The following is a 15859-nucleotide window of genomic DNA, read 5'->3' as shown; positions in this document are numbered from 1 at the left end:
TAATCAAAGCTTTCAAATCCTCCCGGGGTGGGAAGGGCACCAGCAGTCCTGCCCGCGGGCGCCTGCAGGTCGCGGGGCACAGCCGGAGGAGCCTCCCGGCGGCGACAGCGGGTGTCCGGGCGGAGCGGGGAGCCCGCGCCGCCCTAGATGCGGGCGCCCCGGTGGCCGGCGCGCGAGGTAGCGTCTCCCAAGGGGTGGGCGGCCCCTCTCGCAGGTACTTGTGCCCCCGCGGCCCGCGGAGTAGCCGAAGAGAGCCGCCACCTAGCCCACAGCCACCTAGCCCACAGCGGCCGCTTCTCCCGGGTTGGGGAGGTTTCCTCCCCTGCGGGGGCTTCTCTCAGGATCTGGACCCCGGGGAAGCAGCCTCAATCCTGCCGTTTTGAAGAAAAGCAGGGCCATCAAGCTTTTTCTGTGGACACTTTGATTATTGTTTTCAGTAAGCCTTTCACTCGGTTCTGCATTTCATAATCCCTTGCAAGGATAGAAGTGGACGGATGAGATGTCTCCGAGTCTGTCCAGTGCTGGAGTTCTGAGCTAAGAACACTTTCTCCATGAGATTTTTGCACCCCCATCAAGGCAGTGGAGGGAGGCGGCTTCGGTTCTCCAAGGCTGAAAACAGTGTTTACCTGGATCCCACCCCTTGAAAAACCCAGTGTCCGAGTGTGTGTTACCAGCACACATAGTGCGCGTGCGTTTTCAACTGCAGAAAGCATTTGAAATTACTTCATGATGTAGTTTATTATTCTGCCATTTCCGTTAAAAGGACTGTGGTGAGAAAGAATGATTCCATACCATTTGTCAGGGTTAGCACTAAATTAAGCGTTCTGCACACTTCTGAGTAAGTCTTGTTGACACTTCCCTACCTGATTAACCTGATACCTAATTACAGTTTCGCTTACTGAAGCTTTAAAAGCTCTTTGTTAAATACTTTTTCTTGAAAATTTTATCTTTCTATGGCAACATTTTGGAATTTAAAAGCAAAAGAACAAAGTTTTTCTCTTTATGCTATTGTGTAATCCTTTTAATCACTTAAGACAGTTTGTTACTTAGATTTTTATAGATACCTATTTTTAGAATGTGTGAACTATTCAGACAGCAGTTAAAAAAGAGAATTTAACATGATACATAACTTCATTACTTTTTTCTTTTTTAAGGCTTTTATTTAGTGGAACTAGTTTAATGATAGAATGTTGTAGTGGAAGGTGCACCAGAATTTTATTCTGAAGATACAAGTTTCTGTTCAGTCTTTACTGGCCATTGGTTATAACACCTTTGCAAGTTTGGCCTGAGTCTGTTTCCCCATCTGTAAAACAGATGTAACTTGTAAGGTTCAGTTAACCTAATGTGTGTGTAAATACTTGGAACTTGAAAATGCTATGAAATATGTGATGTCTTAGGGATATGCGTGCATGTATGCATGCATGCTTAGTTTTGTCCAACTCTTTTTGCCCCCATGGACTGTAGCCCACCAGACTCCTCTGTCCATGGGATTTCCCAGGCAAGTATATCGGAGTGGATTGCCATTTCCTACTCCAGAGGAACTTCCCGACCCAGGGATTGAACCTGTGTCTTTTGGGTCTCCTGCGTTGGCAGGCCGATTCTTTACCCCCTTTAGGGATATGAACACTCTTATTTATAAACTTTCTCAAACTTGCCGCCCAACAGATGCATCTATTTTAGCCTTTTAAAGCTCCTGGGCTTATGCTGAAGAGTGTAAAATAACCTACAAGAGAATTCAGCCTTGGTTTATTTCAGAGCTTTCATTCATTTCAAAATGCCTACTCACAAAAGTCAGTTATTTCAGTTTCTTTCATATAGTCTTTTAGACTATAACTAAAAGATGGATTTTTTTAAACTGATAGCACAGTCAAGAGATTTTGGTTTATGAAAACCATGTTACTCAAATATTTTCAAGGTCATAAATTCTACCAAGAATAATGGTATGCTTTAAAGATAAAGAGAATAATAGTTTTAAAAACATAAAATATTTTAATTTAGGGAATAAATTCTAAGGTCATAATATGTGGTGGTGGTGATGATGGTGGTGATGGTAGAGGTAATAATGCTGATGATGTAATTATGATGATGGTGTTAATGATGAAGAGGGGCAGGAGAGGAGAGACTTCAGGGATTCCCCAGAACAGAACTAGTCAAACTGTGCTCCTCAGAGCCCCCAGAAGGTTTTAAAGGAGTCTGAGTGGGGAAGGGATGGTGAGGAGTGGGGAAAGCCTAGTTTTTCCGAAGTGGATTTAGGTTAATTCATTCGTGTGTTGGAGGTATAGCTTCTGCTGTTTGTTTTCTGTTGTTTACCACTTAAGACAGTGGTAAGTTGTATTTTCAAATCAACTGAGGTCTGTACTTGAAAACCATAAATATTGCATTAAAATCATAACCTTCTGCTTTCCAGTTTTCAAGTCCTTTCCAGTGTTTAAATGCATTTTTGTGTTCAGACTTTTTTTCTGGACTACATGGAATGTGGGATCGTAGTTCCCTGACCAAGGATGGAAGTCATGTCCCATGTGTTAGGAGTGTGGAGTCTTAACCATCAGATGCCTGGGAAGTCCCCAGACTATTTTTTTTTTTTAATATTAAAGTACACATGACACAGTTGATTCCCATTTCAAAACTTTTTGAGAAGGAAAAAAAATGAGAAAACAAAACTGAAGCCAAGAGTGGCACCTTTGTGCATCACACCTGTCTTGGTACAGAACGTTCTTGTCCATCTGTGCGGTGTTTGTAAGCTCGTCGGCAGGACGGTTGAACATGCGTGTTCAGCACAATGTGAACTGTCATCAGGGAACTGTCATCTGAGGACACTGTGACTAGAGTTACATAGGAACGGCCTCTGTTACAGGCCCTAAACCATCAGAAGAGAGGAAGGACTTTGTAAAGAAGCTCCTGGGACACTAAGAATACCAGAACTGGAGACACTAGGGAGTAGGACCGGAAATCAACTAGTAGAAATATGGCAGTTACCATTTATCCTTAACTTTTTGGTTTTGTGTTCATTTTATTTTCATATTTAATGTTCATTTTGATCCTGTCAGCACCCTCAAAAGTGCTATTTTCTTGGGAAAAAATCCTTATATCATTTTGGTATTCTCGAAGTTTAATTACAATGGAAGACATTGTAATGTTTGTCTCTCTTTTTTCTCCTTATCTACTGTTTTCATTACAACTAAAAATATTTTACGTAGAAAAAATGTGTTTTAGTGGCTTACATAGTAATAACACTTAGCTAAATGTATATAGCAAATTCACTTGTTAGCCTCATTTTAAGCCCCTCCAAATAGCTCCATATGTAAGAGTTGGCCCTCTTTGCAAGCTTAGGACAGAAGTCCTCACCTGGAAGTGGACTCGAGCTGTGCCGCGCGTTGGTGAGAGTTGAGCCTTTCCTTTAGGCTCGTTTAGCAGCAGTGACACCTTGTCCTTTCTTTACCCCTCTGTGCCAAAGCACAGGTGTGCATGCCCGTTCAGTAAAACACCCTTAAGGCTGGTGTGGGGGATCTTATTTATTGATTTATTTATTTATTGTGGCCTTGCTGAGCAGCTTTCGGGATCTTAGTTCCTCAGCCAGGGATTGAACCCAGAGCAGTGGCAATGAAAGCGCGAAGTCCTAACCACTAGACCGCCAGGGAATTTCCTGGAGGATATTTCATCTCATGCTTTCACCTCCTTCCCTCCTTCCCTCTCTGTCTCTCAACTCCCTTCTGGCTGGCTGTACCAAGTTCCAGAACGTTTAGCTCCTCTCTGAGTTAGGAACGCTGCTCTCTTGGCATGCACCACTTGCAGACACATTCTTGCCTTTGAGAAAAAGGTCCTGTTGAGTGGATGACAACCCGTAGATTCCCCAGTGCTTGTCGAACGTAGTCCCCACTTGATCGGGCGACTGAAGTGGATGATGGAGAGGAGTGAAGAGGCGGAAGAGTGGCAGTGATGGCCTTTTAAGGGTCTGGATGAAGCACCTGCAAGGATGCATGAGTCCACACAGAGGGGGCTGATGAACCGCACATTGACGTCTGAGCTTCCAGCTTGCTTCTCCCGGGACTGTGGACAGATCCACTTGGAGGTCTTGCAAGCACCCCAGACTCACCGTATCTGGATCTTAGTCCATCTTCTCCCTTCTCCTCCCCCATCCCAGAACTGCTCTTACTCATGTTAGTGTTTCCTGTTACAGTTTAACTTAGTTCCCTGTGCCATACAGTAGGTCCTTGTCATTTATCTATTTTATATATAGGTGTGTATGTCTGTTAATTCCAAATTCCTAACTTACCCCTCCCCCCTTCCCTTTTGGTAACCTTAAGTTTCTGTTCTGTAAATAAGTTCATTTGTATCAGTTTTTAGATCTCACATATAAGTGATATATGATGTCTTCTTTATCTTTTCCTCTGTCCGTGGACATTTAGGTTGCTTCCAAGACTTGGTTACTGTAAATAGTGCTGCCATGAGCATTAGGGTGCATGTATCTTTTTGAATTATAGTTTTCTCCAGATATATACCCAGAAGTGGATTGCTAGATCATGTGGTAACTTGAGTTTTAGTTTTTTAGGGAACATCCATACTGTTCTCCATGGGGCTTCCCAGGTAACTCAGCTGGTAAAGAATCTGCCTGCAATGCAGGAGACCCCAGTTCAATTCCTGAGTCGAGAAGATCCCCTGGAGAAGGGATAGGCTACTTACTCCAGTATTCTTGGGCTTCCCTTGGGCTCATCTTGGACTCAGATGATAAAGAATCCACCTGCAATGCTAGATACCTGGGTTCAATCCCTGGGGTTGGAAAGATCCCCTGATGGAGGGTATGGCAACCCATTCAAGTATTCTTGCCTGGAGAATCCCCATGGACAGAGAAGCCTGGTGAGTTATAGTCCATGGAGTCACAAGAGTCGGACACAGCTGAGCAACTCAGCACAACACAACACAAACTAATTTGGGGGCTTCCCTGGTGGCTTATTGGTAAAGAACCCGCCTGCCAATGCAGGTGACATGGGTCCGATCCCTGGGTTGAGATTGAACAACCCCCTGGAGAAGGGAATGGCAACCCACTCCAGTATTTTTGCCTGGAGAATTCCATAGACAGAGGAGCCTGGCGAGCTACAGTCCATGGGGTCGCAAAAGAGTCAGACAGGACTTAGCAACTGAACAAGCTAGTTTTTATAGTATAGGCAAAACCCACAGAAGTAGTCATAAAGTTGTAGAGCCAGCCCCTAATATTTGGCAATAAAAAACTTTATTGTTTATGGTAATTTAGAACTTGAAGCCCTCCTTCATTATCCCTTTGTGGTTTTCACCTGGAATTACTTGCCTGCTTTAGAATCACCTAGACCATCATTCTAAATTCATTACATTCCATTTAAATCAGGCAACAGAAATCACTGGTGTGGGAGTTTTTTTAAGGCCGAAATGAGCTTTAGTGTATTCTTTCTAGTGATAGTAATGATTGCATACTTCCTCTTTTCTTCTTTTAGTTCTGTCAAATAATAAAAGACATTTGAGGGGACACCCAGTTTTACTGTGCATGATGAGTAAAATTTTTTTCTTGTTGAAATTAATTTGCAAAGAACATAATGGAAAAGTTCTAAAAGAGAAGAAATATTTAATTGCAATTATCTGTGTATCTTACTATTTAAAGAAACTCTGTCAAGGATTTTAATTGAGGTTTTATGTAAATACATTAAATTTTTTATATTACTTTATTTTTGAGTGATGCATACTTCAAATGGGCTTCCCTTGTGGCTCAGCTGATAAAGAATCTGCCTGCAGTGTGGGAGACCTGGGTTTGATCCCTGGGTTGGGAAGATCCCCTGAAGAAGGGCAAGGCTACCCACTCCAGTATTCTGGCCTGGAGAATTCCATGGACTGTATAGACCATGGGGTCACAAAGAGTTGGACATGGCTGAGTGACTTTCACATCACTTCATACTTCAAATAAAGCCTGTTGGAAAATTTGGTATATAAGTTTGATTGCAATGTTAAGAATACTCAAAAAAAATTAGGAAATTACAGGAGATAAAATTCAGATACCAAATACTAGATTATTTATTAGACTCCTAAGAGTGAAATTATATAAACACTATAGAAAATATCATATAAAGTTCTTCTGGGGAATCTCCAAAGAAAAGACTAAGTTAGCAAAATAGAAAGCAGAAGTAGAAGGAATACCTAGAGATCTAAGAAGATACCAGATGTAGGACTGTGAATATTTTTTTATTAATGCTCAGGAAACTGGGGTAAACCATAATCACTGGTAATAACAGATAAAGTAGTAGAAATGTAATTAAGTAATTCTAACCATTGTTCCCTTGATAACATGAGATATCATTTTCTAAAGCTTCTTCTTTCTGTCTCTCCATCCCCAACCCCCAAAATACTTGGTTCTGTTATGTGAATTAATGTAATTTTGGACGCATTAACTCTTTTTTGAGTGGGAGCTACTTAGAAGACATAAGAGACTTGGGTTCCATCCCTGAGTCAGGAAGATCCCCTGGAGGAGGGCATGGCAATCCACTCCAGTATTCTTGCCTGAAGAATCCCATGGACAGAGGAGTCTGGTGGGTTATGGAATGGTCCATGGGGTCACAAAGAGTCCGACATGATCTAAGCCACTTAGCATGCACTTAGAAGATAAATAACTTTTTTTCTTGAAGTCATTTTTAGTATCTGTCATTCAGAGTTGAAAACTCAGAAGAAAGAGCGTGCCCCCAAGACTAGTTTGAGCAGTCGATTGACAAGTGGGAGGAGAAGCTAACTTTGAACGTGTTTCGTCTTTTTCAGATCTCAGTCACAGTGGCCCAGCAGAGCATTATGAGAGTTCCCACTGGGGACAGCAGCCCACTTACCGGAGCGAAGCCAGCTGCAGCTGGGAGAAGACGCTAAGCGACAGGACAGACGCGGGGGCCTGGCCTTCTATCACGGGAGCAGAGACGGAATCCGCCTCAGAATGTACCACAGACACTGACTCTGCCTCCAACTGTGGCTCAGAGAACAGTAGCATGGCTACGGGGAGCGCCCAGGGCAGCTTCACTGGACAGACCAAGAAGACGAACGGCAATAATGGCTCCAACGGCACACTGGTCCAAAACCCGTCCGCTCAGAGTGCCCTTGGGGCGGGGGGAGCGAACAGTAACGGAGGTGCCGCCAGAGTGTGGGGCGTAGCCGCCAGTGCCGGCTCGGGCCTGGCTCACTGCTCCCTCGGCGGTGGGGATGGGAAAATGGACAACATGATCGGAGATGGGAGGAGTCAGAACTGCTGGGGTGCCTCCAACTCCAACGCTGGCATTAATCTTAACCTTAATCCTAACGCCAACCCAGCTGCCTGGCCTGTACTCGGACACGAAGGAACTGTGGGGACAGGCAACCCTTCCAGTATTTGCAGTCCGGTCAGTGCCATAGGTCAGAACATGGGCACCCAGAATGGGAACCCCGCGGGCACTTTAGGTGCTTGGGGAAACTTGCTGCCGCAAGAGAGCACAGGACCACAGACGTCCACTTCCCAGAATGTGTCTTTCAGCGCACAACCTCAGAACCTTAACACTGACGGGCCAAACAACACTAACCCCCTGAGCCCTTCTCCTAGCCCTCTCAACGCAGTGCAGACGAACGGACTGCCGAACTGGGGCATGGCTGTTGGCATGGGGGCCATCATCCCGCCCCACCTGCAAGGCCTTCCTGGTGCTAACGGATCGTCAGTTTCTCAAGTCGGCGGGGGTGGCGGCGAAGGAATCGGCAGTTCTGTGTGGGGACTGTCCCCAGGTAACCCGGCCACAGGAAACAGCGGTTCCGGGTTCAGTCAGGGGAATGGCGACACTGTGAACTCAGCATTAAGTGCTAAGCAGAACGGCTCCAGCAGCGCTGTGCAGAAGGAGGGGAACGGAGGGAACAACGCGTGGGACTCAGGACCTCCCGCTGGTCCTGGCATCCTCGCCTGGGGGCGGGGTGGGGGCAGCAGTGGTGTGGGCAACCTCCACTCGGGAGCTTGGGGCCACCCCAGCCGGAGCACCTCCAACGGGGTGAACGGGGACTGGGGGAAGCCCCCCAACCAGCATTCCAGTAGCGACATCAACGGGAAAGGATCAACAGGGTGGGACAGTCCTAGCGCTGGCGGCCAGAATCCTGCCGCGCAGCCTGGCAGCGAGCACGTGAACTCTTGGGCCAAAGCTGCGTCCTCTGGAACGTCGGCCAGTGAAGGCAGCAGCGACGGTTCTGGCAGCCACCACGAAGGGAGCACTGGGCGGGATGGAGCAGAAGGCCGACGGCGAGACAAAGGGGTTCTCGAGCAAGGGCACCTCCAATTGCCAAGGAGCGACCTGGACCCAAGAGTTCTGTCCAACACTGGTTGGGGACAGACGCCAGTGAAGCAAAACACTGCCTGGGAATTTGAAGAGTCCCCCAGGTCCGAGCGCAAGAACGACAATGGGACAGAGGCCTGGGGGTGTGCAGCTACTCAGCCTTCACACTCAGGGGGGAAGAACGATGGGTCCAGCGTGAACAGTACAAATACCTCTTCAGTATCGGGGTGGGTCAGCTCACCGCCTGCTGCTGCGCCAGCGCACGCCGGCTGGGGAGACAGCAGCCACAAAGCGCCAAATGGCCCCGGGGTTTGGGGGGAGGCGATAAGCTCTACTGCTGTTAATAATGCTGCTGCTGCCAAGAGTGGCCACGCTTGGAGCGGGACCGTAAATCAGGAGGACAAGTCCCCCACCTGGGCTGAGCCTCAGAAACCCAGATCTCAGAACTGGGGAGATGGACACAAGCCGAACCCAGCCTGGAGCGCAGGAGGGGGAGACTGGGCAGATTCGTCCTCGGTCCTCGGACACCTGGGGGAGGGGAAGAAGAACGCCTCGGGCTGGGATGCTGACAGTAGTCGGTCAGGGTCTGGTTGGAACGAGGCTCCGAGGTCGGGGACCGGTGGCTGGGGCAATGGCACAAACGCGAAGGTGAATCCAGGGACAAGCTGGGGAGAGTCTCTGAAGCCCGGCCCCCAACAGAACTGGGCGAGCAAACCCCCAGACAGCAGCTCGAGTAACTGGGGAGGAGCCGCTTCCGTGAAACAGACAGGAACGGGGTGGATCGGGGGGCCGCTCCCCGTCAAGCCGAAGGACACCAGCGAGGCCACGGGCTGGGAGGAGCCTTCCCCGCCCTCCATCCGACGCAAAATGGAAATCGATGACGGTACCTCAGCTTGGGGCGACCCAAGCAACTACAACAATAAAACTGTAAACATGTGGGACAGAAACAACCCGGGCATCCAGAGCAGCGCCTCGGCCGGCGCCGCCGCCACCGCCACCGCCACCGCCACGAGTGACAGCGCGAGCGCGGCCGAGGCGCCCCCGGCACACCAGGCCAGCGCCCAGCTCAGCCGATCGCCACTGCTCGGCCCAGGTACGGGGCTGCATGTGCCTTCAGAGGCTAAAGACAAACTCTGGTTACGTTTGCACACACACTCAACTAGCATTTTTGTAGCAAATGACATTAAACTGATTTCCATGCCCGTCACCTTACAGGATCGTATTTGAATATTATCCAAAGAGATAATATTATAGAGAAAAAATAAAGTAGGATTTTCTGATAGCTTTCAGTCCAAGAGAAAGAAAAGAGAAAAAAATAAAGTAGGATTTTCTGATAGCTTTCAGTCCAAGGGGGGAAAAATAGTACCCACTTCCAAGAGAAAGGAGAGAAAAAGAAATATACCCTCTTTAGAAAGATTGGAGGCCATTGTGTTAGCCTGTGTTTACTTATTACAAAGTCTGTTTATTTATGAGATAAACCAGTGGTTATCAACCCCAGAGGGCTTTCGTTAGAATTCCCTGGGAGCTTATGGAGCTGGGAGGTACCAGTTTCAGAGACACCTCAGATGCAGGAGTCGTTGGTCCGGATGGGAAGCCCGCCCACTGGCTGGTTTTGAAGCTCTGCAGGTGTTTCTGATCTGGTTGACCATGAAATAAAACCGTTTTTGGTTGAAATGGTTTTATGTGGCATTATACAGTACCATTCATGTTCTGATTTCAGTGGAAAGAAAAATGCTAAAGTTAGATGAAAATCTGTGTGTTGAGTCCCTGCCCGGCACAAGGCACTCTCCTAGATACTGCAGTAAAAGAGGCTAGAAGCTGTTACAGACCAGAGCCTGCCCTCAGGGAGCATGAGCGTGACTGAGAAAATACACGTGCAACACAGACCATGGGGGAGAGAGTGATTTCAGTCCAGCTGGCCTTTGTAACTAGAGAACTGGCAGAGGAGTGGCTCAGATAGAGGCGCCAGCATAGAAGACCTGGAGGCAAGAGGGAAGGTAGCATTTCTGAGGAACAGAAAGAACTTCACCATAGTTGGTGCTGGGGTGCGTGGTGGGGGGTGGCAGGAAGGCCTTGCAGAGAAAGGAGACCACGGCAAGAGCAGGCACGTTCTTTTAGGCCCTGTGAAGGAATTGGGGTGTATCCAGAGGTCTGGGGAGGCCACTGAGAAGATGAAGCCGATTGAACCATCAGGCTTAATTACAGAATCGTGTCACCTGTAAGACGAAGAGTGGATTAGTGGGAAGCACAGCTGGAGGAGAAGAGCTGAGCTCAGCCGTGTTTGGCATGAGAGGGGAAGGAATAGTGGCCAGGGGTGTAGATGGATACAGCAGCCAGACTGGGAAAGCATGTGGATGCAGGAGCAGGGAGGGTTCAGAGCTCGGGCAGGTGGGCAGGTCATGGCAAGGTGCACTGCCTTCTCAGGGCACACACGGGAGGCACATGTGCTTGGAGGGGACAGCAGAGGTTGGATGCAGAAGCCTGGGTCTCAGCCAGAGATGGGGCAGCAGGTACAACTGTGGGAGAAGGGCGATGAGCCCAGGTCGAGAGGAGAGATTCTGTCTAAGATGGTAGGGTTCTGGGCTTTCCTGGTGGCTCGGTGGTGAATAATCCAGTTGCCAGTGTAGGAGACAAGATCGATCCCAGATAGATCCCTGATCTGGGAAGGTCCCACACGCCGCGTAGCAGCTAAGCCCACGGGCCACAACTATTGAGGCTACGCCCCAGAGCTCGTTTCTGCAACATCAGAAGCCACCACAATGACAAGAGTAGCCCCTTTTCGCCGCAACTAGAGAAGAGCCTGCACAGCAACGAAGACCCAGCATAGCCAAGACTAAATTATTATTAAGAAACACAGCTATCACGTCACACCCACCCAAGTCTCCTGGAAGTCCTCGTTCCCATGACTTCTCCTGGGGTCACAGTCAGAGCTACCTCACCCCCTGCTCACTGTCTCTGAAAAAGCTCCTGCTGACATGTGCCTGGTGCCCGGGTCCTGGCAACAAGCATGGCCTGGCAGTGCTGGGCAACCACATCTTATGCTCATCTCATGTGGTCCTGACGGCCACCCGGGCCTCATATTACAGAGGAAACGGGCAGTTAAGTAGCTTGCTGAGGGCACACGTTGTGGGGAGGTGGTGGGGGTCTCAGATGTGAAATACATACCCACCCACTGCCACTTGTAACGTATGACATCCATGACACCCCACAGAGACAGGGACAACATCATGTGCCTTTGTGATTTTTTTTTTTCTCTTGAATATGTTACCCTCAGAATCTCCTCTTAATGGTTTTTAGTAGACAAAGAATATGAGATTCACCCAGGATAAAGGCATTCCTGTTTGGTTGGAAGAGCCAAAGTTATTTACTTGTATGTGAAAAATATTTATAGATAATATATATATATATATATTTTTTTTTTTTTTTTAACAAATTGCACACAGTCTCACCAAACGTAGAAGAAGGAAAACGTGCCCCATCCACCATGGTGACTGTTTCCGGGTTCTTGTTTGTTCTCCGTCCTCCGGGCCTTATGCGCACGTGTGATGTCTATATTTGTCACGATAGTGTGGAAGCAGCTGCGGGTTTTATTCCAACCACTTTGACAGAGACTGATAAAAAGGTAGAGGAATTACTTGCACGTAGTGGCTCAGACAGTGAAGCGTCTGCCCACAACACGGGAGACCCAGGTTTGATCCCTGGGTTGGAAAGATCCCCTGGAGAAGGAAATGGCAACCCACTCCAGTACTCTTGCCTAGAAAATTCCATGGATGGAGGAGCCTGGTGGGCTGCAGTCCATGGGGTCGAAAAGAGTCAGACATGACTGAGTGACTTCACTTTCACTGAGCCCTACTGGAAAAGGAAGTGGCAACCCACTCTAGTATTCTTGCCTGGGAAATCCCATAGACAGAGGAGCCTGGTGGGCTACAGTCCACGGGTCACAAAGAGTTGGACACAACTTAGTGATCGAACAACAACAGCTGAGCCCTGTGCAGAGACTGTGCACACTTACTGTGTCACTGGGGATGATGGGGTTACTCCATAATTTTTCATTGATGACATTAGTCTCGTATTCTGCCACGACACAGTGTAGCTGCGTTGAGGCATTATCCTTGCCCCACATCACTTACGATATTCCCATCTGTCCTGAACTGAGCACTATTCTGCAGTGAGAGCAGAGTCCATCCCTCTCAGGGACCACAGGTGATCTGAGCCTGTCCCTGTCCCAGTCTGGGGGACCAGCTGTTCTTTGTGCTACAGAAGGATCAGTCACACCTCCCTTGGTTCCGTTCATAACAGTGACAAGATGCTGCTTCCTTTGGGTCCGCTCCATTCACTTTCACACATACAGCCCCTGGCCCTTCCTGTCGGGGCTTGTGGTACCCGGGTCACTGGGATCAGAGATGGAAGCAGCGATGGCAGCACCTGCTAGGCTGTGGCTCAGCTCACAGCTTGAACACACTTGCCTGCTTGTTGCAGATCAACTGGGATTCCCCCTCCAAACAAACTGCAAACCCGATGAATGTCTGATGAGGTTTCTGCTACAGAGCAGGTCTTTTACAGATTCTGCAGCATCACCCTTGACCTTCACTGATTTTACAGAATGTTCACTAACCTCAGAGTTTGGGTTTTAAGTTGCTTTTGAATTGCTGATCATCACCACTTAAGGATATTGATCTCTGTCTCACAAAATATGGTTTCTCGATTGCATAGGTTTTTGTGTGTGTGTGTCCGGTTTTGTAAAAGTAAATGCTACAGGACAATCATTTTGTCCCATTCTTATTATATTAATACTAGTTAGTTTTCTGATGAGCCTAAGGATACTAACTGATACTAATTTATGAAATGCAGTGTAGGATTTACACTGGAGTGTTTGGATCTAGTTCAAACCCAGTCTGGAGCTGGAACACAGTAATCTAGAGAAATGCTGTGTATCTGCCTTTTTTGTCTCTCTCCTTTTTACCCTTTTTGTTCACACTGTGGGGCACGTGGGATCTTAGTTCCTCTACCAGGGATCAAACCAGTGCCCTGTGCATTGGCAGAATGGAGTCCTAACCATCAGACCACCAGGGAAGTCCCTGTGTGCCTGCCTTTTGATCAGGTGATTTTGTTATTTAATTGCCGAGAATAAATCACTATATCTTTGCAGCTGATTGACTGTTAGTAACACCTGAATTATTTGAGCTTCCCAAAACTTCCTTAGTTTTTGTCTTCTATGTTAATTTTCCTAATTTGTTCCTTCGATTTGTAAAACTGCTTCTCCCAACATGGATTATTGTTTTTTGTGTAGTTACGGGTAATATTATAGTTAGTTTTTGCCGACAATAGTGATTAGGGCTAACTTCCCTGATGTACCTTTAACCAGGTGGCTGAGTGGATAAAGAATCTGCCTGCAGTACGGGACACCCGGGTTCAATCCCTGGGTCGGGAATATCCCCTGGAGAAGGGAATGGCAACCCACTCCAGTATTCTTACCTGGAGAATTTCATGGACAGAGGAGCCTGACTGGCTACAGTCCATGGGGTAGCAAAGAGTTGAACATGACTGAGTGATTAACACTTTCCTTGATATTGATAATAATTCACTTAATGTTTTGCTCATTATTCAGCTTGTAATTTTAAATGATTCATAGGTGGTAGGTAGTTTTGTCATTAATCATTACTGTTGTATTTTATTAGAGTAAAGCATCAAGGGAGCTGATTCCATGCTATTTTTAGTCAGAAAATTAATATATTTTATAACCGAGATGGTAATATCCATGTTTTAACCAAATAATTTAAATTCTGTGATTGGCTTATTTGTGGTTTCTATTCTTCAGTTAGTGTTTAAAGCATTCACAGTTCTGCCTGTGAGAAGCTATGTCTGTATGAAAATTATAGCTGATGTGAGCTATCAGCATGACTTTTCAGTATTATCAAGTGAGCCTATGGGCAAAGGCACAAAGATCAGAATTTGGGTTGATTTGGAAGTTTGCATATGACATGTAAAATGTTTGTCTTGCTAAAGTATAAAGAAGGTGGGGAGATCCTTAGTGTGGCCTAGTCTCTTAACCTCGCCTGTGCCTCTTAGATAGTAACGCCAGAACCTTCTGAATTCACTAGGAAACCTTCCCTAGTTTAATTGCATCCTCGTCTGTGGTACAAGGCCCGGCTCAGGATGCTAGCACAGGATGGGGTGGAGGAATGAAAGCAGAATTCTGAGATACGCTTGGAACCGCCCTTCTCCATAATTCCTCCATTTGGTTCCCATCTTTTAACACCAATATCTCAACTCCTTTCCCAACTTACTGCTGGTACCTAAGAACCATCTGGGTGCTCTGTTATTACTTTATCTGTACATGTTTCTTTTTCTATCTTCTTTGTTTGCCCAGACCTGTGTTTTTGACGGTTGGTCAAAAGATAAGTGAGAAAAATGTTGCAACTCGTAAATTTTTTATAAAAGAGTAATATGAAATTTCTTTTAGGTTGTCACATATAACACCAGAAGCAAAAGAGCTACTCCTTAAACTTAAGTTCTAACCTACTTTTTAAAACTCTTATCTTGTTGCAGATGGTGTGAATTGAATAGCTTTTAATATAACGGACTTTCAGTTTTAAGGGAGTAGGTAGGGGTCAGAAGTGAGAAGACTGCAACTTAAAAAAAAACAGACAAATCTGATTAGGTTTAATATTGTCTCCTTTTCACTTTCTCCTAAAAGCCATCCTAAAGATAATCTCAAAATGATTTTGAACTTGACGTCACCATTCTTACTTTCTCTCTCTCTCTGTCTCACTTTTGTTGTCCTCTGTCTCCCCGGTGCCCTCTTCAGTTTCGTCGGGCTGGGGAGAAATGCCTAACGTTCATTCGAAGGCTGAAAACTCTTGGGGGGAGTCATCATCCCCGTCCACCCTGGTTGATAATGGCACAGCAGCATGGGGCAAGCCACCCAGCAGCGGCAGCGGATGGGGGGACCAGCCCACCGAGCCGGCGCTGACATTCGGGAGGGCCAGCGCCCCCGCTGCCGCCCCAGCCCTGTGCAAACCAGGTGAGCGCAGCGTCTTGCCCGCTCTGGGTCGGCTGTTTGGAAATGGGCCCACGAACTCTATTTAGAGGCATACTTCTCATTTAATTTTAAGAATTAGTGTTTTAGGACACTTTCCTCATTTTATTTACATTTGAAGTGAAAGTTGCTCAATCGTGTCCGACTCTTTGCGACCCCGTGAACTGTAGCCTGGATCCTCTGTCCATGGGATTCTCCAAGCAAGAATACTGGAGTGGGTTGCCATTCTCTTCTCCAGGGGATCTTCCCGACCCAGGGATTGAACCCGGGTCTTCCCGCATCACTGGTGGATTCTTTACCATCTGAGCCACCACATTTTAAGACTAATGTTAAACTTAGACTGTAAAGAAATATTTGCCTTGTCTGATAAATGAAGGAAAAGGAGCTTTTGAGAGAAGTCCATGTTCTCCTTTTAAAAGAAAAAAGAAATGATGGTTAGTAGCCTCCAGGCTTCTTCAGCAGAATTCTCCTACCTGTCATTCAGACAATTTAAACCTGCTCTTTCACTGAACAGGTGGATAAAGCAGGTCATTTT

General features: G+C 46.9%; 1 protein-coding gene across 7 annotated transcripts in view; it reads left to right on the top strand.

The window, feature by feature from the left end:
* The window catches only part of TNRC6C (trinucleotide repeat containing adaptor 6C), a 115924-nt gene that overhangs the window by 66936 nt on the left and 33129 nt on the right, over nucleotides 1-15859 (top strand). For 6 of the 7 annotated variants that reach the window (XR_009491605.1, XM_059878357.1, XM_010816590.4 and 3 more), the window contains exons 5-6: nucleotides 6772-9378; nucleotides 15094-15309. Coding sequence is in view for 6 of the 7 variants with exons in the window: in XM_059878357.1 (XP_059734340.1) it covers nucleotides 6772-9378; nucleotides 15094-15309 (2823 nt within the window). In the remaining variant the exon portion in view is untranslated. The remainder of the gene's footprint in view (nucleotides 1-6771; nucleotides 9379-15093; nucleotides 15310-15859) is intronic. The other variant, XM_015458998.3, reaches the window with a different exon arrangement.

Source organism: Bos taurus, chromosome 19 (assembly GCF_002263795.3).
Source record: "Bos taurus isolate L1 Dominette 01449 registration number 42190680 breed Hereford chromosome 19, ARS-UCD2.0, whole genome shotgun sequence".
Taxonomy (NCBI): domain Eukaryota; kingdom Metazoa; phylum Chordata; class Mammalia; order Artiodactyla; family Bovidae; genus Bos; species Bos taurus.
The sequence above is the reverse complement of the archived record's forward strand: the minus strand, read 5'-3'. Positions and strand labels throughout refer to the sequence as shown.